Raw genomic sequence first — 23,414 nt, forward strand, 5'->3', positions numbered from 1 at the left:
GTTCTCAATTGTGGGAGAACAAAGCTAGCTGACTGCTTACATTTATTGATGCAAAAGTAGCCACACACGTTAATGTAAAAAATTGAGGATACAATATATGGAATGCATGGAATCGAATTGCTGACCCGATAGTTGTAATGGAGTCAAATCGTGAGACCAGTAAGGATGCACAGCCTAATGTACATGACATGATTAGAGCACAGAAAAACTCACAGAAACTGAGAGGGCTTTTCACCAATCAGCTGCATGGTTGCTGTTGTTCTTATTGATGGAGGATGGCTGGCCGCCATGTTGGTAAACATGTTTGATGCATTATTTGTGTGAGTTGGTGTGGGTTTGTCTCTGTTTCAGACCTTTATGATGACCACACCCTTCCTGCCACTGCTGCCCAGAGCGTCCTATGTAAAGCCGCTCGCAAGAGGAAGGAGGTGAGGAGGAGCACTAAGTACTGTTCCAGAGGAACTGAGTTTCCTGAACTACAAGTTCCTCTGAGATACACAGAAGCTTTCAGCCTCTTAGACCTTTTGTTTGAGTTTTCTGGCTTGCATATGATGCTCTAAATAACTCCTGACAGCAGCTATGGTCTTAAAGCTGCCAATTACATTGCAGAAGTAGGAGGGAAAGGTGTGTTTTGCTGTGAATGATGTGTTCATGTTCTGTAAAAAAAATAAAGATGCAACTTTGTTTGACATTTCAGGCCAGACATGGAAGTTGAGGTTGGCATCAATGCTGTTTGGATGGCTCGAGCTTAAGTTACTGCTACAGGTTAATGTTGTTAACATAAAATCAGTAAACCCTCAACACAGTCAGTTCTTGAACAAAATCTTTGTATTTAAGATTGGCTATCCTAAACGCTGTCTTTTAAGATCATCATCATCATGTCAGCTTGGCAGTGCTAAACTCATGCTACCACTATTCTTAATGATTCAACTCATTTAGGACTTGAAAGACAACCTTTGACTTGACTCTGGACTTAATAGCCAAAACCTGAGACTTACCTGTGTTGAACATAACTATGATTTTGTTCCAGCACTGTTAGAAGGTTATAATATGTCAGAAGTTTTGTTTTTAGCTTATTCTGTTGTCACCATGTAGGGAAAAAAAACAATATATCCAGCTGATCAGATCACATCTTTGGATGAGGGGAGCTGTTTGTAAGAGAAAGCAAACTTTAACAGCCAGCAGAATGAACACACCTTTCAGTGCTGACTGGTGTCTGTGAGCTATAAATACTAAACGTAGACATATTCCAATAGTGCTCGTAATTAACAGTCTAGTTCCAAATATTTGTGGCAGCAGATGATTTAGTTGTAAATGAATTAATGTTTGGGAAATCCTTCCTCTGTGCTGGTGATAGCAGCTACATTATGTTTTCAGGTTGTCTGTCCATCTGTCCCATTTCAGTGAGCATGAAACTTTTTTTTGCCTTGAGGGAACATTTAGCACAAACATCCACTTGGATTCAACAGTGAAGTGATTCAATTTTAATGGTCAAAGGTCCAGGTCACTGTGACCACATCTGTCTCATTCCTGTGAATGTGACACAGAGACTCAACCGTCTCCACATGTCTCCTTTGGGCTTCAGGTTCTTCCTCAGATGATGGAGTTTTGCCACCATATACTGATGGACCCCCAAGCTGACCCTCGAAAGAAGGATGGGGCGCTGCACTGCATCGGAGCTCTGGCCGAGCTCTTACTGAAGGTACTCGTACGCGCCCACACACACACACACACACGCACGTACGCACGCACGCACGCACGCACGCGCGCGCACACACACACACACACACACACACACACACACCTCTGTGTTGGATGGAGCTTTCAGGTACTTAAGTCCTCTTGCCGCCGTGTTTTAATCTTCCCTGCTGTGCTGTGTGTCTGTGTGTCTCATGCTTTAGAAACGGGTGTACCGGGAGCAGATGGAGCTGATGCTGCAGAACTATGTCTTCCCTCTGCTCAACTCCCCTGTTGGTTACTTGCGAGCTAGGGTGAGTGACCCCCCCTGAGACCCAAGTCAGGTCTCAGTCTTAAACCTTAGAGGCAGCAATGTGCCAGAGTAGTGTCTCGCCTGAATAATTTTACATACAAGTTAATTGATACTATTGTTAAAAGGTTTGTCCACACAGGCTTACTTATTTCTGTTTTTTGGCACTTAAATTTTGTTGCCACTTTATGCATTTATTGTACTTTTTCTTTTGAAGGAACACTTACTTTATAATAATTGTTTGGTGTCACTCTGTTGTGTTGTGATTGATCTATCTGTTTATCTTTTAAACTAAACTATGAAAAGGAATATAAGACACTGCAATGTTAGCAATTAAAGTAGGTTTGGGTAGTGGAGACAAAACCGGTAAATAAAAGCTATGCAGATGCATGTGCCTGCAGCAGCGCTCGTACTACACCCCCTCTCTCCGCATAGGTCAGTGCCCCACCTGGGCCACTCCAGTAAAAAAAAAGGTCTGGACACGCCATTGCAAATCAGCCAAATCTGTAAGTCTACAAAAATTAGGCAGGCCAAATGCTAGGCTTCTGAAACGCTCCCGGTGTGGTATGAAGGCATGCTGCGGACTGCAAAAGGCTGCCCAGTAAAATTCTCCCTCCAGGCTCCCTTTCAATCAAAGTGCTGGCAAAGATAAAAAAAATGGGGACTATTTCATCACATAGTGTCGTGGCGTTTGCGTCTTGCTTCTTGGCCAGGTAAGATACAGGTTAATCACACTTTTGACCTGTGACTCTGGTGTTAGTAGCGACAGAGATGTGAACACAGTGTGGATGAACTAAGATGAAACGTGTCTGGGTGTATTAATCAGTGTGTTTCCACTGTGTGTTGGCAGTCCTGCTGGGTGTTACACAGCTTCAGCCCGCTTCGTTTCCATGATGAGCTGGTGCTAAGGAACGCCGTCGAGTTGGTCAAACAGGACCTGATTGATGACAAAGAGATGCCCGTCAAGGTGGAGGCAGCCATAGCTCTGCAGACGCTGGTCAGCAACCAGGAACAAGGTCTGTGGAGGAATATGGATGTTATTTTGCAGTATTTTGAAGTTGAGAGCTTTATTTTACAATTTCAGTTAACTGATACTGCTGTAAGAAAAACTTTCAGAGGACATTAAACAAGCTAATAAATGTTTTATTTCAAAATATTGAAAAACATCATATAAAAAAACACATACTGTAATGGAGGATGTTATACACATTGTGTGTGTGTGTGTGTGTGTGTGTGTGCGTGCGTGCGTGCGTGCGTGCGTGCGTGTGTGTGTGTAGCTAAGCTGTACATCAGGCCATACATCCGGCCAGTCATGCAAGAGCTGCTGCACGTGGTGAAAGAGACGGAGAATGACGACCTGACTAATGTCATTCAGAAGATGATCTGCGAGTACAACCAGGAGGTGGCTGTCATTGCTGTTGATATGACGCAGAACCTGGTAAGAGCACAACACACACTTTTCTTTAATTTTCAGTATGACCAAGCTTTAAAGGTACACTATTCAGGATTTTACACCAACTCTGTTCAGATTTTGGTGGTCAAAGGTCAAGGTCACTGTGACCTTGTCAGTCTCATTCTCACAAAGGCAATATCTCAAAATTGCTTTTTGGGGATTTTTTTTTTTTGTTCAAATTTGGCACAGTTGTCCACTAGGACACAACGAAGAACTCGATTAGATTGCAGTGGTCACAGTCTCTGTGATCTTGTGTCCATCTCATTTTGTGAACACAAAATCTCAAGAACACTTTTATGAAATTTGCTCAAATTTAACACAAACATCCACTTGGACTCAAGAAAAAACTATTCAGGATTTAGTGGTCAAAGGTCAAAGCACACTTTAGTCATTACTCAAGAATTCATGTGTAAATCATGTCTAAAGTTCAAAGGTCATCCTCACTTTGACATTTCAGTGTTCTGCAAAAACAACTTTTCTGTCTATTACTCTGCATCATAACTCAGCAACAGAAGGAAAGACTTTTGGTCAGATGCTGAATTGGTGACACTAATCTTAAAACTGTGTGTGTGTGTGTGTGTGTGTGTGTGTGTGTGTGTGTGTGTGTGTGTGTGTGTGTGTGTGTGTGTGTGCATGCGTTTGGCAGGCAGAGATTTTCACCAGGGTCCTTCAGAGTGAGGAGTACGAGGAGAACGAGGACAAGACCGTCATGGCCCTGGGCATTCTCAGCACCATCGACACCATCCTCACCGTCATGGAGGACCACAAGGAGGTCTCCCTCTCACTCACACACACACAGACACACACACAGTCATCACAGAAAATCCTCAGAACATGGTAGAGTATTGTGTGTGATATTTGATACATTTTTTCCATCCTCCCTCTCAGATCACTCAGCAGCTGGAGGGGATCTGTTTGCAGGTGATCGGTCTGGTCTTGCAGAAGCCCATCATAGGTATGGCAGGTGTGTGTGCACAGGCGGTTTTTACATGTCCAAACCCACTTACACACACATACTTTCAATCAGTTTCCTATAATGCCAATGCATCAATTATGATGTTGGGCTTTATCAATACAGTTGACATGTATCTTTTCCTGCTCAGTGACACCCTGCAGTGTCATATTGTCCCACTTTTTTTTTCAAGTCATCTTGAAGTGGTGCTGACATGCACCTCAGGCTTGGTATCATGTGAAGCTGTTTTTTATTGGTGTGTGGTAGTGTGCAGCCTCATCAGAAGTCAGCACATGGTGGCTCACATAGATGAAGTTATTCAGGGTGTGTGTGTGTGAGATAGATGACCAGTGCTGTTCTGTCCTCTGCAGAGTTCTACGAGGAGATCTTGTCACTGGCATTTGGCCTCACCTGTCAGACCATCTCCCCCCAGATGTGGCAGCTTCTGGGCGTCTTGTACGAGGTCTTCCAGCACGACTGCTTCAACTACTTCACTGGTACGTCTCATGTGAACATGCACCCACGAAAAATGTTGACTGGGTTGCAGAATTTCTTTTTTTTTTAAGTTTGAGTTTGAAGTGGACAATTCACCTGCACCTTCTGTAGTGTGACAGACAAAACATGACATCGCATGTTTGTTTTGTTTCTAATGCTCTGTGTCCAAAAGATTTTGGTTGCATAGCACAAGATTCTAACACTTGACATTTTTCATGTTCTCTATTATGTGGATAATTTAAACTCCTCTTTCTCTGGCATGATAGAAGTGATCCTTTCTCTGGGTCAATATATTCATTGCAGCAAATGGAAAAAGCCCTCCTTCATTTGGTTTATAAATGACTTTGAAATATTCTTCTCATCAATTAAGAAAATGCACTCTAGTAAAATAACAAGAAAGATTTGTAGAGATACATGTGGTGTCTTGCTATTTGGATTAATGCCCCTTATTTTTGAAGTCCTTGCTCCTCCTTTAACCCTTTAAATGCCAGTTTTTTTTTATGATGCCACTATGTTTTTCGATGAAAAAAAACACAAAAAGTATTTTTTTTTTCAATATACTACAGAATCAGAATCAGAATCAGAATCACGTTTATTGGCCAAGTTCAACAAATGAGGAACAAGGAATTTTTTCCGGGTTGGCAATGCTCACAGTACAGGGGAGGGAAATAAGTTAGGGATAAGAAAAATAGAAAAAAAGACAGACATAGACATGTAATTGTATTCACAAAAGGAAGAGATAGAGAATATATACAAAATGTACAGTATGTAATTCAAAAATATACAGTATGAACAGTTTAGTGCAAAAACCACTGTGCATGAGGTAGTATAAATATATATATATATTTGTTGTTTTTTTTTGTTTTTGTTTTTTTTTGTTTGCTTGTTTTTGTTTTGTTTTGTTTTGTTTGTTTTTCTCGTTTCCTGATCCTGCATGCAAAGTTGTTGTTTTTTTCTTTGATAATGACAGTCTGGGATATGTCAATGATTAGCAGCAACATTGTGACAGTACACCTGGTGGAAGTATCATTTATTTTCTCCATATGCCAAATATGGTAAAAATGATGTAATCAGGTGGAAAATAGTCAAAATGACAAATTCCAAGTCAAAAGCCCAGAATGACACCCAGAAATAATACAATGCATGTTTTTATGCTTTGATGGCTGGGGGATCAAAAATGTCAGTTTGAATGGACTTCAATGGAGCATTTTTTGCCCTTAACAGTCTGAATGTAACTATTTGGTTTCCACAGTTTATTTTAGACTTATTGTAGGAGCTGAGCTGGAAATTCACAGATTCAACAAAAATACACAATCTTGCCAAAATGTATGCCATATGCATGAACACAGCCAAAATTATTAAAAATGAAGAATGAAAAGTGTGTAAAATGTGCCAAACAGTCCCTAAAGGTTAAACATGTGTTTAATAAAAATGAAAAATGAAGTCGTTTTCTCTCTGGTCAGATGACTGTAAAGCTACCATAGTTAGCCTTGAAAAACAGTGAAAGATAGCCTGGCTCTATGACAAACACAGCTGTGCCAAACTTCTGTATCGCTGGAGGATCTGGATGCAGGCGTCACAGCTGATGATAATGATGGTCTTTGTTTGTGTTACAGATATGATGCCTCTTTTGCACAATTATGTTACAGTGGATACAGACATGCTTCTGTCCAACCCAAAGCACTTAGAGGTCATCTATAGCATGTGCAGAAAGGTACGGCTGTAAATGTCTTCACCCGCTGAGCGCGAGCCTCTGCTCTCTGACCGCTGCTGCTGAGTCTTAACTGGGCAACTGTTCTGACCTCTGACCTGTTGTAGGTGCTGACTGTAGATGCAGGTGAGGATGCAGAGTGTCACGCTGCCAAACTGTTGGAGGTCATCATCTTGCAGTGCAGAGGCAGAGGCATCGACCAGGTCAAAAGCAGCACCACACAGTCCACATAGTCCTCAAAGTCCACACAGTCCTCACAGTCCTCACAGTCCTCGCAGTCCACGCTGTCCACGCTGTCCTCGCAGTCCACGCAGTCCTCACAGTCCACACAGTCCACACAGTCCTCACACCCCACACAGTTCCCACAGTCCTCACAGTCCACACAGTCCACACAGTCCACACAGTCCACACAGTCCTCAAAGTCCCCACAGTCCCCACAGTCCCCACAGTCCCCACAGTCCACGTAGTCCTCGCAGTCCTCGCAGTCCACGCAGTCCTCACAGTCCTCACAGTCCTCACAGTCCACACAATCCTCACACCCCACACAGTTCCCACAGTCCCCACAGTCCCCACAGTCCCCACAGTCCTCACAGTCACTTCTTTGGAATCACTAACCAAAACAAATCATCATACATTCACCCCAGTACTTCCCAACTGTCTTTTTTGGACACACCCTCACAGTCTTGTTGTATAATCTTAATGACCCCTTCACTGACATGTCATGTTCCAAATGTAGTCATTTGAATGCATTTTAATCTGGATGCTTTTTAAACACTATTAATATGTATTTCAGTCCTTCTTGAGAATTTGAACAGAAGCACATGATGGAGGATTATATTTTTGCACTTCAGTTATGTGGAGAATATGTACTTTAAAAGATCAAAGTCTTGACTATTAACCCTCTGAAACCTGTTACAAGAAAATTACCTGAAATGGAGCAAAAAACCTCTCTCTCTCTCTCTCTCTCTCTCTCTCGCTCCATCTCTCCCTATCTCTCTCGCTTTCTCTCTCTCTGCCTTTTTGAAACTAATTTTCAGGTCTTTTCAGGTCGAAAATTTATCGTAGTTTGTGAGACATCTCTTGCCAGGTTGCTCACTGCGTACTTCGCCATTTTTTCAAATGGAATCAAACCAATGTGCTCAGGTTTCAAAGGGTTAAATGCATGTGAAAGGTGTCTGGATACAGCACAAGAAAAACTGATGTTGTTTCAGGTTTCAAAGGGTTAAACCTTGTAATGGGCCAAGCTTCTAGTGACATTTTTTTCTTAAATAGCAATTATTTTTTTTTGTTTAGCAGCTGACAACTTTAATTTTATAAACTTTTCCAGACACACAAAAAAAACGTATAATTACATAAAGGAAATGTTTAATAGTTGTTGTATTAAATATAAGAAGTTAAGCTGTAGGAGTACCAGCAGCCTCCTTTATCTGTGCCTCCTCCTCTGCAGTGCATCCCTCTGTTTGTGGAGGCAGTCCTGGAGCGTTTGATGCGGGGGGTGAAGTCCAGCGAGCTGAGGACCATGTGCCTGCAGGTGGCCATCGCTGCTCTGTACTACAACCCCGCCCTGCTCATGCACACCCTGGACAACATGCACTTCCAACACAACCCGCAGCCCATCACCGCACACTTCATCAACCAGTGGATGAACGACACCGAGTTCTTCCTCGGGTGAGAAGGACGCTTCTGTTGTTTTCAGCTAGTTAGTGTATAATGATGTAGGATCAAATCAAAGCCACAAGTTTCGGGTCATTCATGATGTAAAATCAATTTCCTACAGATGTTTGTGGCAAACAGAATTACCAGGACATGTAACTGACAACTAATTTGATACTTTGATGAAAATCAAAGCAACAGTTGTGAAGCTGCATTCATTGTTTGTTTGTTATGCTGAGGCTTTATGTTTTCCAGTTGTCCGTCCGTTTGTATGTGGTGTGGAGGTACATAGGTACGTCCCATTGCAAAGACATCGAGATATCGCTGCATTCATATGATAACATTGTGAGAACGATCTTCATGTACACAGATCCACAAAAACAGCCGAAAACGCTGTAGTATGCATGCCAGGCCAGTAGCTGGCGTCGTAACTTTGTAATGACACACCATAGAAGAAGACCACATTCCTGCACTTAAAGGCGCTCTTCCACAGAGCGGTGAGTTTAAACAAACAAGAAGATGATGGCGAATGCAAGTACGAGAACCAACAGTGTTAATAACCTCAGTAGAGTCAGCAGCACAAACAGCACAGCTCGGTAGTCGGCCGTTGTCGCTCGCACATGGCTGTTTGTCTGAAACATAAAGCACGTACATGAAGAGCAGCTGCAATGTCACTGTTCTCACAAGATCCACGCATGGCCAGTTTACACAGCGACAGAAGGGGATGTGTTTTCAAAAAATGACACTCTGGAACCCAGTTTAAAAAATTTGCATTTTCAGGCCTCCAAAACCCTGCTGTCATTCGGATGAAAGACCAAACCGCAACTAAACTTCATGCAAGATCCGTTGCCATGTAAACGGCCCCTAATTTAATTGGCTACCTTTTTCCTATTTCAATGTGTCTCACAAGGTTATTTTATGTCAATGAAACCACATTATTTAATATAATTAATAGTTATTTTTATTAGTCATTGATTATTTTACATAACCATTTTAATACTTTTAATCATGAGTTCCCAAAACCTGCAAATATTTTGACATTCAACATTCGACGTTTTGTAAATTAAAAAGACATTATGGAATTGATACAGTCAGTGTGTCTCTCGCTGCTCCTCTCTCTGCTCCTCTCTCTGCTCCTCTCTCTGCTTCTCTCTCTCTGCTTCTCTCTCTGTTCCTCTCTGTTCTCTCTGCTCCTCTCTCTGTTCCTCTCTCTGCTCCTCTCTCTGCTCCTCTCTCTGCTCCTCTCTCTGCTTCTCTCTCTGCTCCTCTCTCTGCTTCTCTCTCTGCTCCTCTCTCTTCTCTCTCTCTCCTCTGTCTTCCTCTCTCTGCTTCTCTCTCTGCTCTCTCTCTGCTTCTCTTCTCTTCTCTTCTCTCTCTCTGTTCCTCCTCTGTTCCTCTCTGCTCCTCTCTCTTCTCTTCTCTCTCTCTTCTCTCTGCTCCTCTCTCTGCTCCTCTCTCTCTCTTCTTCTCTCTCTGTTCCTCTCTCTTCTCTCTCTCTCTCTGCTCCTCTCTCTGCTTCTCTCTCTGCCTCCTCTCTCTTCTCTTCTCTTCTCTTCTCTTCTCTCTGCTCCTCTCTCTGCTCCTCTCTCTGCTCCTCTCTCTGCTCCTCTCTCTCTCTTTCTTCTCTTTCTCTTCTCTTCTCTTCTCTTCTCTTCTCCTCTTCTCTCTGCTCCTCTCTCTTCTCTCTGTTCCTCTCTCTGCTCCTCTCTCTGTTCTCTCTCTGCTCCTCTCTCTGCTTCCTCTCTCCTGCTCCTCTCTCTCTCCTCTCTCTTCTCTTCTCTTCTCTTCTCTTCTCTCTGCTCCCCTCTCTTCTCTTCTCTCTGTTCCTCTCTCTGCTCCTCTCTCTTCTCCTCTCTCTGCTCCTCTCTCTTCTCTTCTCTTCTCTTCTCTTCTCTTCTCTTCTCTTCTCTTCTCTCTGCTCCTCTCTCTGTTCTTCTCTCTGTTCCTCTCTCTGCTCCTCTCTCTGCTCCTCTCTCTGCTTCTCTCTCTGCTTCTCTCTCTGCTCCTCTCTCTGCTCCTCTCTCTGTTCCTCTCTCTGCTCCTCTCTCTGTTCCTCTCTCTGCTCCTCTCTCCAGCCTCCATGACCGTAAGATGTGTATAATCGGCCTGAGCGTGCTGATGGAGGTCCCCAGTCGGCCGGCGGTGCTGGAGGGAGTGGCTGCTCAGATCGTTCCCTCCATCCTGCTCCTGTTCCTGGGCCTCAAACACCTCTACGCCTCACGCCTCATCAACAAACCGGACCTGCTCACCCACGCAGGGGCCCAGGATGAAGACCAGAATGGTGAGGAAGATCACAGCGGGATGATCTGAGAGAAGTTAAAAGAGCAGAATAGAAATTGGGAGAATGGAGTGCAGGGTGGATTTGGAGAAACGAATGTCACATGAAAGAAAGCAGAGAAGAGAAAAGAAGTAGGTTTAATAATAAAATGAGATTGTCCATTTCTGCCAAAGGATCTTCCATCAGTCGAGTCATCATTCAGCCCTGACCTGAATGAAGGAATTCCTCAACCTTGTCTGTTGTGTGTAGACCAGACTGATAAAGTAGATCTTTATCTCAACATACCAAGCTTTGTTTTCTTCAAACTGGTAAACTATAAAATCTCCAGTTTAAATCCAAGTTATCTAGCTTTTTACATATCCACATAGTCATCTGTTATAACTCCAACACCGTGTTTTCTTGAGCATTTTGGCCTTTTGAAGCAAATGGCAACCAAATTTGTACCCAGAAAAAAAAGGTGAAGTGAGTCATCAGAGTCTGAACAGTGAGCGATGCATGAGCCAAGTGGACATCAGAGGAACTTTTTCTGGCCTTTAACTGTATAATGTCACCTGACTGTCAGCTACAATGTCATTGGAATAACCCTATAGAGGAGTATATCTACATATATACACACACACACACACACACACACACACACACACATATATATATATATATATATATATATATATATATATCTACCTGGATTGTGAAGACCACAAAAGTCCAGTTCACTAATAAAATTGATTAAAACTGATTAAAATCACGTATATTCCTATTGTTTTTTTCAGTCAGGAGATAAATCTCTGTATGATGTGGTTCTGTGTGCTTGTCCAGGAAAGGTTTCTTTCTCTTTATAAAAAAATGCCTTAATTTCATAATTAAATGTTACAGTGATAATTTCTAAATGTGTCTATGTGCAGAGGAGATTCCCAGTGATGAAGACGAGGTGAACGAGAACCACAGTGCCATGCAGCAGCAGGCCAGCATACCGACGAGCCAGGCCGGTGAGGATGATGACGACGATGATGACGATGACTACTGGGACGATGACTGCCTGGAGGGAACGCCCCTGGAAGAGTACAGCACGCCTTTAGACTACGACAACGGAGAGGACGAGTATCGCTTCTTCACCTCGGCCCTGCTCCGTATGTCAACACTGTTGTCCACGTGTTGCCTCAAACTACTCCTCACATCTTTTCATCTCTGCGCTGTATTTACACACTGCTTTATTTCAGCCAGAGCTGCTCATCTATCTGAAACATGATGTCCACTTATCAGCACGACAGCTCATCATTGCAACCGAACCCTGTGTGTGTGTGTGTGTGTGTGTGTGTGTGTGTGTGTGTGTGTGTGTGTGTGTGTGTGTGTGTGTGTGTGTGTGTGTGTGTGTGTGTGTGTGTGTGTGTGTGTGTGTGTGTGTGTTTGTTTGTTTGTTTGTTTGTTTGTTTCAGGGGTCCAGAGCAGTGATACAGCCTGGTACCAGTGTTTGACGGCTCCGCTCAGTGAAGACCAGAGGAAACAGCTGCAGGAGATCTACAGCATCTCACAGCAGAGAGGGAGCACCGCCAGCAAGGGCCAGTGGTGAGACACACACACACACACACACACACACACACACACACGCGCGCACTCACTTTAGAAAAAAAATTTGATACCACAGGGAATATTTGACATTCAGGGTATAAAATGTAAAGTTTCAATGAAAAGATAAATATAACCAGGTTTTATTACAACAAGTCTTCCTTTGTTGGTCAGGAGCAGAAAACGGCAAAATGACTGTAGGAAACATGAACAATAAGAGAGAGCCAGACAGACCAGCTGCTCTCAGCGTTTTTATACTAGGGCTGGACCCAAATATTCGGATATTCAGATATTCGTTAATTGGTTAGGTATTTGTTTTTCAATTTAGGATTCGGATATTCATTTTTTTGTTTGTTTTGTTGTTTTTTTTTTTGCAGAGGATGAATGTTGTTGCAATGTCTGTGAGAAAAAAAAAATAAAACGCCTAAAAACATGTTAGGTCTTGGATTTGTTGGAGTTAGTATGCTCTGCCTCTGTGTGCAAAGAGCAGTGCATTGGGTGCTCATTGAAGTCAACGCTTCAGGCAGTTGTAAACGGGTTTATTAACTGAGTCGAGTCATTTCAGTGTCGGTGTGAGCAGCACCAGAGCGCAAAAATGTGAGCCCCGCCCTGCAGGTCAGTATTCGGGACAGCCCTAATTTTTACTGTGGAAAATGAGGACTGACACTTTTGTAAACAGGCACAATTGATATGTATCAATAAATGTGTATTTTGACAACAGTGAGCACACGCCCCTCTCTGCTGTAAGACAGATAAGCATAAGGAAAAAACCCCCCAAAAATAAACCTATAATGGTGAAAAAAGGAAGAAACCATAGGAAGAGCAACTGGACAGACGGACATGCAACAGATCTCATGTGTATCGCGTCCCTCTTCTTTCCCTTCATTACTCTTTCTGTAGATCCCTCTCCAAATGTTGCTGTTGTCTGTTAGAAGGTTCCACAGAAGAGTCTCCTCAAATTTGTTCCGAAAATCTTCCACAGCTCGTTCTGTAACATCCGTTAACTGGCAGCATCTTTGCAGACATGGCAGTTTGTTGCATAGCTTTATGCATCTGTTCTGATTGGCTCCAGAAAGATTCCTGATTTAACCCTTTCAATTCATTTAAGCTATTTGTTCATAAAAACATTTTAGACTTTTTTCAGGAAGTGATTGGATTTTTTTTTTTTTTTTTCTTTTTGGTGTGGGCCTGACCTTGTACTGTTTCTTACTTTCTCACATTTTATTTTCATTCTTACAAAATAAAATATCATTCAATTTTACAACTTTTAATAATTTACAATATTAATCTAGATTTAAGGTGGTATATAATTACTAAGAATTTGTAGGCATTTTTTTTTATCACATTAACCTGTAATTTTAAAGTTGTGAATACCTGTTAGTTAACAAAATATATATAGTACCAGAATAATTTATGAGATCTTTAGAATGTTCTTATTATTATTATTGTTATTATTATTGTTGTTGTTGTTGTTGTGTAATTTACCACTTTATGTCATTGTTTTATGTTAATCTAAATTTTAAATATCACAGAACTATACTCTAAGTCATCATCTGTTAAATATGGAAATATAAACTTATTCATTCAACTGAAAATCAAAAGTTCATTCATTTTTGTGAAAACTTTCAGAATTCCACAAAATATCTGTCAGTTAACCAACAAATCTATGTAAAATTGAAGAACCAATACTTATTTTTCTGACAACTGTCAGTAATTGTTTCTCACGTTAGATATGTATTTACAGTATAAGCCTTGAATTTAACCATTGCATGTATTCAATTAAAAGAAATAAATATTTGTGAAATCATGATCAATTTGAGAATGTATTTCAACAGTATTTTATGTGAGAAAAACTTGTTTCTATAAGAACATTCTAAAGATCTAAAGTTAAAGTTATTTAACAGTAGACATGTGACATTAGATTGTCTGTTTTTGTAATTTTATTTTAATTGTACATGTGTCTCAGTTATACAGGACAATACTGTAAAATTACAGAACCAATACTTTTACTTTTTATTGTCAGTAATTGTAATTAATTTTAGGGATATATTTACAGAGTTAAACCTGAATTTAAGTTACAGCTATTCTTTTTTGTATTTTTTGTATGAATTACGATAAATTTAAGATTAATTCTTTTAATATGAGAAACATCAATTTTCTATTTAAAAAATTTTTTTTTGGTTGTTCACAGTTACAGGTGAATTCACTGTCTATCTTTGTAATGTTATTGATATTTTACATGATTTTGAGTGAGAGTGAATCTTTGTGTGTTTTCAGAGTGCTGAGGAGAGTGACGGACTGTAGTGTCAGAGAGGGGGCACGAAGAAGAGAGGAGCTGGTCTGACCTGACCTAAGGTGGATTTCAATGTAATGTGAATTATCTCAGTCCAGATCAGACCACATCAGACTTACTAGAACCCATCAAAACCAGGTCCCAGGGTGATGTCATCATTTTGGACCTGGTGCACTGTAAAGAGCCCCGACTGGAATATTCCTATCACCAGGACAGGACCGCTGGCCTGTGTGTGTGTGTGTGTGTGTGTGTGTGTGTGTGTGTGTGTGTGTGTAGGTGTGTAGGTGTGTGTGTGTGTGTGTGTGTATGTGTAGGTGTGTGTAGGGGTGTGTGTGTGTGTGGACTCCAGAGAAAGGTCTGCATTATAATTATAATTGTCTTTGACCAGCAAAATAAGTTTTAAGTTCTTGTACAGTGCAGTCCTTTGGTCTGTGACTAAGTAACTGTGTTTGTGTGTTTGTGTGTGAGTGTGTGAGTGTGTGTGTGTGTGTGTGTCTGAGAAACTGTAATAAATAAAAAGACATCAGTGTGAGTTTGTACTGTAAGCGCTTGTCTTCGTCTCTCTCTAGTCAAACACTTTTTATCATCTCATGAGGCAAGAAGAGCCCAATTTCTGTCAGGGTGCCTTGTATACAGGAAGCAGACAGACAAGAAGGTCAAGGGTCAAAGACTTGTGGCCTCCAGCTGTGTGTCACGCACATGAAATGTAAAATTGTAGAGGCATCTCGAAAGAAGCATTTTTTGTCATTCTGTTTTTCCCTGGGTTTTGTATTTGTAAGGGTTTTCACAACTAATTTAAGAAAATCATAAAGTTCATGTAACATTTTTTGGAGTTGTTATTTCATCCTACTCAGCTAACATTACTCTGGTGTTTTTGCTGTGTTTGTGCGTCTGGGCAAATTTTCCAAATGTACCTGCTGAACATTGGTGTGTGAGCTTTTTCATTTTAAGAATATTAGCATGCTAATGTTAGCATTTAGCTCCAAGGAACTTTGGGCCTCATTCACCAATATCTCCCAAAGATATATAGTTTGTTCTAAGAAACGTTGAAATCAAAGTCTCCATCAGATTCATGTAACTACGCTGTAAAAAAAACACTGTTTTCAAGTTTTTACTTAAAAAAGTTAGTCTGTGCTGCCTGTTGACTGAATTTGAGAAGACAACTTGAATCATCACACAATAACCTCGACTTGTAATCTCAAATTCAAACTTAAAAGCTTAAGGCAGCCCAGACACTAGCTTTTCTAATTTGAAACAGTTTATTTCATTTTACAGTGTACTGTGACACGTCAAAATGTCTGGTGAAAAAGGCCTATTGCCCTCATAAGTTGAAAGAGTTTATCCTCATTAGCATAAGTAAACACATACATTCAAGATTAGAAACATTCAAGGGGATTAATGCCAAACATGTGAATGCCAAACCAACAATCATATTTAGTAGCGTCAGGAAGGTACATAAAAAGACGCCAAAAATATGCACTAATCAACTACCTGACCTGCAAATTTTATGCATTAATAGCAAGACAGGAAAAAGACAAGCACCATGGCATTCTCTAAGCTGAGTGTGCGTGTGAGCGTCATGTGGATTTATAAAAGAACACAATGTTTTTTTGTAAACTGAATAAAATATCTTATTAATGAGAAACTATGATAGTACTTTAAACCCTATAACCTAATAGATCTGAAGAAAATGCAATAAACAAAAGGTGCGTACAAGTGCTCATTTGTGTGCGTAGATTCTGTTCTCACCTAAGAACAAATCCAAAAACTAAAACACTGGTAAATGTTAGAATCTTCATTAAAAACTGTGTCAGTGGGTTTTAAGAAGAATCTTTTCCCAAAGGGCTATTGGTGAATCAGGAACTTTGTGAGTTTCTGTCTTGTTCAATCAGCGCTGAACACAAACTAAAGCTGAGGCTGAAAGGATTGTGATAAGTTCTGCAGGAATTTAGCAAGTTACAACCTCTAAGGCTGAAAATGAAGCCAATGCTGAAGTGCTAAACACTGCAGTTCCTCTAATGTCCACTTGAGGCTGGCTCCAAAAACTGTCAATCACATAGACCCATGTTAAAATGCCCGACGACAGCATCTAAAGTAAACATGTTTACAGCCTGATAATAAAAAAACAGCATTCATGACAATGGGACAGGGGGTTACTTTTTTTATAACTCACTTTTTACATTTAATTAAGGCTTAAAGTTACATGTATTTAAGAGCGGGACACTTGAGTGACAGGCTGTCAGTAGGCGGGTTTCCATTACAGATTTATTCAAAACTTACGTGATATTTTCTAAATGTCAGTAAGACACAACTGTGAGATGACTGTGTTTCCGCTGAGTGATGTTCTGTGGCTTCTCCTCTGGTGATAACATTCTAAGAAGCATGGTGATGGACGTCCAAAACGTTAGCAGCTTTATTTCTGTTGCAGCCACCACACTATCCGCCATTATTTCCAATCCAAGGCCATGTAGGCGTGTTATGAAGCCATGATGAAAAGGCGAGGTCCTTATACGAGGGAGCAGCCACGTATGAGGGATTTCTGGGAGGTGATACTCCACAATTTCACAGAGGAATTGTGGATTCAAAACTTCCAGATGATCCACTCAACTTTTGAATAGTTATGTGATGCAATAGCACTTCTTGTAGTGCCTGCTGCAGCATGAGGGAGCCAGTTTTTCCTGAGGGAGCTTTTTCCAATTGCCTGAAATACCACTCAGGCAAGCAGATTTTTTTTTTTTTTTTTTTTTTTTTTTTGCAATAAATGGGAGTTTTTTCGAAAATTGACATGTTTCCATTGGTGTATTTTATAATCCCAATTTTAATTTGGAGGATTTTAGTGATGATTGAAGCCACACAAAAAACAGAAGGTGATGTCCAGTGGGCAGTTGTTCCTTGGTTCCCCTCATTGCTCACTGTGAACTCAGTCTTGTTCCCTCTGATTTGGTATTCCTCCTGTGTTCTGTTGCAGCTTTTGTGTCGTAATGCTTCTTTTCCTCATTGAGTCGATGTGCAGGACAGCAGAGAGCAGCTGAGTACAGAGGAGCTGTCCCGGGGTGAACAGATGTCCTGGGATGGACAGATGTGCTCCTTGCTCATGAAGCATTGTGGGAAATTGGCTGTGCTGTGGTGGAATCCACTCCTCCATGATTAGCTGTCTGTCTCTGCCTCAGGATCTCTCCCCTGCTGTCTCTGAGACCATTTGTCCTGCATGCGAATGACTCGGGTAGGTGGAAGATGGTTTTTGGCTGACGTATCTGGGCCAAGTGAGAATGTGGTAACAGGCATTCCCACACTGGAAGAAGAAACACGAGATGATATCAAGGAGAGAGCTGCAGAGGGGAAAGGAAGAATCAGAGAATAAACAGCAGATCCTCTGCACTGTCAGCATGGCTTTGATTTGCAGCACTGGGACTGTTTACTTATTTAAACATGTAACTATTGTAAATACACTCCATATTTTATTATGCATACATGCTGGCGATAGCAGAGGCCAGGAGCATTGTGTTTCCAGGTTGTCTGCCCATTCACCTTTAGGGAATTTCTCCAAATTTAGCACAAACGTCCACTTTGGCTCACCTTGTCTGTTTCATACTTGTGAATGCAATATCTCAAGAAAACCATGAGGGATTTTCCTGAGAAACTTAATGACTCCTCTAAAAACATTGATGTTGTGAGCTCAGTGTCTTGCATGAGACACCATGAGATGAGGGTCGCTGTGAAAACGTTGATGCCTCACCTCAACCCGATGTAGCCACTGATGGAGTAGTGCTGACCCTAGTTTTTTCTTACTGAGCCATAAAATTCACTGAAGAATCCCGTTGAGCTCTTTTTTTGTCACAGCTGCAGAATCCACATCCTGTTTAGTGTTTTTCAGAAAGTTCTGGAGACATCTGACAGCTTGTTGATGTACTCTGTGCATTCCTGGACATTTCAAGTGTATTGAGCTCTTTTATCTAATCTGCCGCAGATCTCATTTTTTGGTTCCTCTCATCCTCTTCATCAAAACTGAGACCATCAAATAAATGAAAATGAACAACAAATCGATCCATTTTGTATCAGTATTTCAGTCGTGTCTTGATCCAGCTTTGGCAGTTCTGCTACGACGTTGCTGTGGAAATGGCGGAGAGATATTTGCAGTGATGAGGAAGGCATGCTGTCATGCTGCTTTGAGCACGTTCAAAAGGTCTTGCTGACCTTGCTGATCAGATTTCTTGGTCAGAACTTGTTCTATAATGTTGACTTGACAAAACTTGACCCTCACATGCCTAAACAGCAACAACACAGAGTTAAGCTTTACTGTAACCGTCTGCAAAAATGTTCAACATTTTCTTTCTTTTTTTATAATATTTTAAACTACATTTGTGTTATGTCGTTACTGGGAGCTTTTCAACTTAACATCTTTCAGCAGCATATCACACGGACATGACAGGTCCTATCCGACCACAGTCTCAGCCGATGCTGCCGTCTCAGTGCTCCCCGAATCATGCTGCTGCTGCAGGTGCCGTCCGGCTGTCTGCTAGCATAAAATAACACAATATGAATAGTTCTGTCTGACTCAATTCTCAGCTGACGCCATTCAGCAGCGTATCATGCACACTCAAAAGGTGCTTTTGGCATCGGGGTTTTACACCATAATCACTGAAAAGTTGTGTTATTTCATAACTTGGTGATCAGAACGGGCTGATCTATCCTCTTCACTTTGCCTGTATTCTCAGGCCTCTTCATTCTGAGACTTTGCCCAGAACACACCAGTCTTTTCAGCTGATGCAAGTCATTCTTGATAGAGAAAGCACTGCACTTATTAAGACTGCCATGAAAGTTTGTATCGATTGCAAGGTGTAGCAAACTGTGGACACTGTAGACAAGGAACTCATCCTCATACAACAAATTATACCAACAACTCCTCTGCATACTGATTGTGCTGTTTTGCTAGTCTTGGACAAACACGGATGGATTATGCTACTCTAAAAGCCAAGAAGTTAGAAGAAGAAGAAGCTGTGCTGAAGTAATAAACCATAAAATAAAGCATTTGTTTCCTGGTAGAAGGCAAAGTGTCTTGGTTCTGTGGCCTTCCATCTGTCAATGTCTTCTTCAACAGGAGAGGGTTCCACAGAAGCACCCTTCCCCTGTATGTTCTTGGTGTTGAAGCACTCAATCAATCAATCTATCAATCAATCGGTCAATCAATAATTAGTCACGTGGCATCATACAACACACAACTCCAGTCACATGTGATCCCAACAGCACCTTTAACTTGTTCTCTGTAATTTAGTCTTTTTTTGCTTCTTCTTACATTGTTGCTGCTGCTTTACTTTACTTTCTGTTTGTGGAATAATTTAACTGTCATCACATCCCAGCCTCCAGGACACATGGTTACTCCTCACACAACACAGGTGTGGCATGAAGGCTGCCTTTCTCTTTGTCTGTGCCTGGTAGCTGCCACATGGTCATGTCTCTGAGGTGGGTAATGTGGCCTGGAGGTCATTTTAGACTTTTATCTTGAGTAGTGACTTTTATTTTAACAGAAGCATTGTGTGCATACATTGTGTTTGTGTTTAATAGTTTACTGTCTGTTGTGCACTGATGGCCTGGTCGTCGTGGTGTCCATTAAAACGATTTGAGGTTTGTTAACTTTTTCAACAATGTTTAACTTCCACAAACCACACAAAATGTGTTAACATCGTGTTTGCCTCTTTCGTAGTGGTGAATTGTTCCAGACTGATTGAAGGACATCAGGGTAATTGTAGTACCTGCTCAGACACAATCAGCTGCTGTTTTGTTTTGGGCTGTTTTGTTTTGTTCTGTTTGTTCTGTTGAGATGAGTGTTTGTCTTAGGTTTGGTTTTTGTAAGTGCTATTACAATTTGCCTTTTTAGCTTGAACCAACTGGTTTAATACAGTTTTAACCGTTTCTTTAGTAACATTTCCTTTCTTCTCCCTTACAGTGCAGTGGTTGCTGGCTAGCGGTGGAGGCTAGGCACTCAGGGTGGTTCCCAGCACCTTTCTGTTGTAGTGATAAGGGCACTGGGACACGATAGTTTGCACCTGTTTGCTGTGTGTTTGCTGTGAGTTCACGAGTGGTGGGTAAGTGCATTCCTGGGACACTTCCTTTGGTAGTTTGCCTCCCCCTTGCTAGCTTCCACTCACTCCCCCTTTCCCTTGTTTTTTGATAGTTTTAATAATTTACTTTGGAAGTGTTTTTATTAATTGAAAAGAGTTATTGAGAGCATAAATTGTAATAAATTTTCATACCTCCTACCGTAATTTTGACCCGCATTCATTGCTCACTACTAATTCCTTCTTTTCCCTCCACAGACACTTCCAGTTTTAATGATTATTTTTGCTTAAATAATTAGTAATAAATAAATTCTGATTTGCTTTTGAACCATGTCTCTGTCTTGTAGTGCTTGAACCTGTGTTTGGCTTACTGCTTAGAACTGGGTAAAACTCCTTGGGTGAAAGTCCCTAGGTGGCGTTGTCTGGCTTGCAATTTGTATCATTCTGTTACAGCCCCTTTATAATATAAAAGTACCCACTACCACGTTGCCACACAGGCAACAACAATCTTCTGCAGACACCATTATGTGGTGTACAGCAGCGATCACAGCAGAAACAGGACAGCACCTCACATTCCCACTGTCACACCAGTCCTTCATTACTGTAAAGCACACTCCTCCTCTCCCTCTCTTCCACAGTCCTCTGCTCTGTCAGATCAGTATATAGAGAAGAGCCTCCTGGTTGACGCTGTCAGGGATTTAGTTGAGTCTTGGTGAATCAAAGGATTTTATAGTTCCTGATATCCTGATGGATATCCTGCTGGTACCCCTGCTGACTGGGATGCTAGGATGCCAGTCAGCAGGGGTTGTAGCCAAGTCAGGGGTCTGTCCACTGACCATGCACCACTAGCACAGAGGCTAGACTAACAGGGGTGCTAACACTCATGGTCCGGACCAGTTATTAAGTTGTCTGTGGTCTCTGTGGTCCTAATCCACATTGTGCCTTTTCTTGTTGTGTCAGCAATGCTGTTAACCGAAGAAACGTCAGAGATCACTTTTTCTAATAAGTACACTCCATTATTATGCAGATAGTGTTATTGTTGTGCTGTATGTTGCTGTTTTATGTAACGGGACCAGCTATTCTGCTAGTAGTCCTTGCTAGTCCTTGCCGTGGTCCCTGTAGTGTGGAACAGCTGTATATACATATATGTATATGTGTGTGTGTCTGTGTGTGTAAAACCAGATATGAGCTCAAATATGCAATAATCGTCCTCCGTCAACATGTAGTTGTTTTTGCCAATGGCTTTTACTTATGAACTATTTATTTATTTATTTATTTATTGTTATTATTATTATTATTATTAGTAGTAGTAGTAGTAGTGGTAGTAGTAGTAGTATTTTTATTTTGAATATGTATTGGTGTTTGTTCTACTGTTTTAAATTGAATGAGTGTGTCCTGTCGATGAAATGCTATGTACACTCAGTGCCACTGAAAATGAGGGTCTCCCTCAACGGCTCCCGAGTTTAAATAATGTGTATAAATAAAGATTTGGAATCCATGCTTTTTTCACTGTAAAGACAGAAGAAATGTAAGTATGATTGACATTCACAATGATTGGTACAGATGACTTAACAGTTGATCAAGGCCAAAAATATACACATGTATAAGGCGTAAACTCCCCAATCCTGTTGCCTGACCTTCAGCAGAGGGAGCTGGAGAACAGGGTGGAAACAACACCAGCTGCATATGATAATCAATCCGAAGAATTTCAGCTCAGCCAGCGCTGCAGAGAGCCTAGATGAAGACAATCAGCAATCAGCAGCTGCTGGATGAAGAGGAGAGCAGGAGCGGTCCTAGGGAGAGAAACCAGGAGGAGCCAGGAGAACCTGAGGAAGTAGGCGAGGCTCCCAGTGAGGAGGAGAGCTTATCTGACATCGCTGTGTGTTTTTCTAGGAGCACTTCAGCCCCTTATCACAAGAGAAGTGTCCACTCTGATTTGGAAAGACTTTAGGTCTGTTTATTCCACAGCCCTCTTTCCTGAAGATAAATAAGTGCCAGCCTTTGTTGTAACTGCCACCTGCATATCCTAACTGCTTTCTCCTCATTTATCAGTGTGTTTATGCCTGTCACAAAATACAGTGTATGATCTACTCTGTGTGCACACACACAATAAATCACAAAAAAAAAAAAAAAAAAAATATATCAGATAGCTGATTCTAAAGTGAACTTTTCATGAATGGCACATCATTAGGAACTCTGTTGCTTAGCAGGAAGTTACGCTGTGTTTTGTATTTCCTGTTGATGTATACTCTTAAAAGGTATACACAATATTATATTATCTCTAGTGATGATTTATTATGAAATTATTTAAATTACAAAGCATCAAACAATTAATTTCAAATATGACTACAAAGACTAAACTCCACATATAATATAAAAGGAGAAATGAAACAATCAAAGAATATCTTGTGGTCTAAATTCCAAAGGATAGATCTTGATTTATTTGATTGATTTATTAAGCATTCACTTATAACCATTTATTTAAGAACTATCTTATTTATTTATTTATTTATTTATTCATTCATTCATTCGTTCATTTATTAACCCTTTAACAGATATTGTCACCACAGAGTTTACTTTTTTGCGATCAAATTGCTTTTCTAAAAACTTGACTTTGACTTTATTTTTTACAGTCCATTTTACACAGAATATTTATTATAAAGCATTGACAATTTGTTTTTTCATATATATTTTACCTTTTTTAATCAGATTTAGTTTTGTTTGTATCTATTTATTCTTGTTTATTTAATCTTATTTGATTACTGCATAAAGTTACTTTTATTTTCTATTAATTTCTATTTTATTACATCGACTCTTACACATTTTACAATGCAAAACACTGGCAAATGTTTTTATGTTGTTGTTGTTAATAAATTGGTGCATTTTGTTAATATATTATACAGTCTGTAATGTACATACAACGCATTTCATCATGTGGCTGTTAAAGGGTAAAGGGTGTAAATACATTAA

General features: G+C 40.7%; 1 protein-coding gene across 2 annotated transcripts in view; it reads left to right on the forward strand.

The window, feature by feature from the left end:
* The window catches only part of ipo8 (importin 8), a 29,656-nt gene extending 14,996 nt beyond the window's left edge, over positions 1 to 14,660 (forward strand). The window contains exons 11-25 of one of the 2 annotated variants that reach the window (XM_042511354.1): positions 352 to 428; positions 1,586 to 1,702; positions 1,902 to 1,991; positions 2,838 to 3,003; positions 3,265 to 3,425; positions 4,087 to 4,212; positions 4,329 to 4,404; positions 4,764 to 4,889; positions 6,504 to 6,601; positions 6,706 to 6,801; positions 8,046 to 8,266; positions 10,327 to 10,532; positions 11,435 to 11,659; positions 11,966 to 12,095; positions 14,373 to 14,660. In XM_042511354.1, the coding sequence (XP_042367288.1) occupies positions 352 to 428; positions 1,586 to 1,702; positions 1,902 to 1,991; positions 2,838 to 3,003; positions 3,265 to 3,425; positions 4,087 to 4,212; positions 4,329 to 4,404; positions 4,764 to 4,889; positions 6,504 to 6,601; positions 6,706 to 6,801; positions 8,046 to 8,266; positions 10,327 to 10,532; positions 11,435 to 11,659; positions 11,966 to 12,095; position 14,373 (1,916 nt within the window). In that variant the 3' untranslated portion in view covers positions 14,374 to 14,660. The remainder of the gene's footprint in view (positions 1 to 351; positions 429 to 1,585; positions 1,703 to 1,901; positions 1,992 to 2,837; positions 3,004 to 3,264; positions 3,426 to 4,086; positions 4,213 to 4,328; positions 4,405 to 4,763; positions 4,890 to 6,503; positions 6,602 to 6,705; positions 6,802 to 8,045; positions 8,267 to 10,326; positions 10,533 to 11,434; positions 11,660 to 11,965; positions 12,096 to 14,372) is intronic. The other variant, XM_042511355.1, reaches the window with a different exon arrangement.
* Positions 14,661 to 23,414: the final 8,754 nt, after the last annotated feature.

The sequence above is a fragment of the Plectropomus leopardus genome, chromosome 22, assembly GCF_008729295.1.
Source record: "Plectropomus leopardus isolate mb chromosome 22, YSFRI_Pleo_2.0, whole genome shotgun sequence".
NCBI classification, from domain to species: Eukaryota; Metazoa; Chordata; class Actinopteri; order Perciformes; family Serranidae; genus Plectropomus; species Plectropomus leopardus.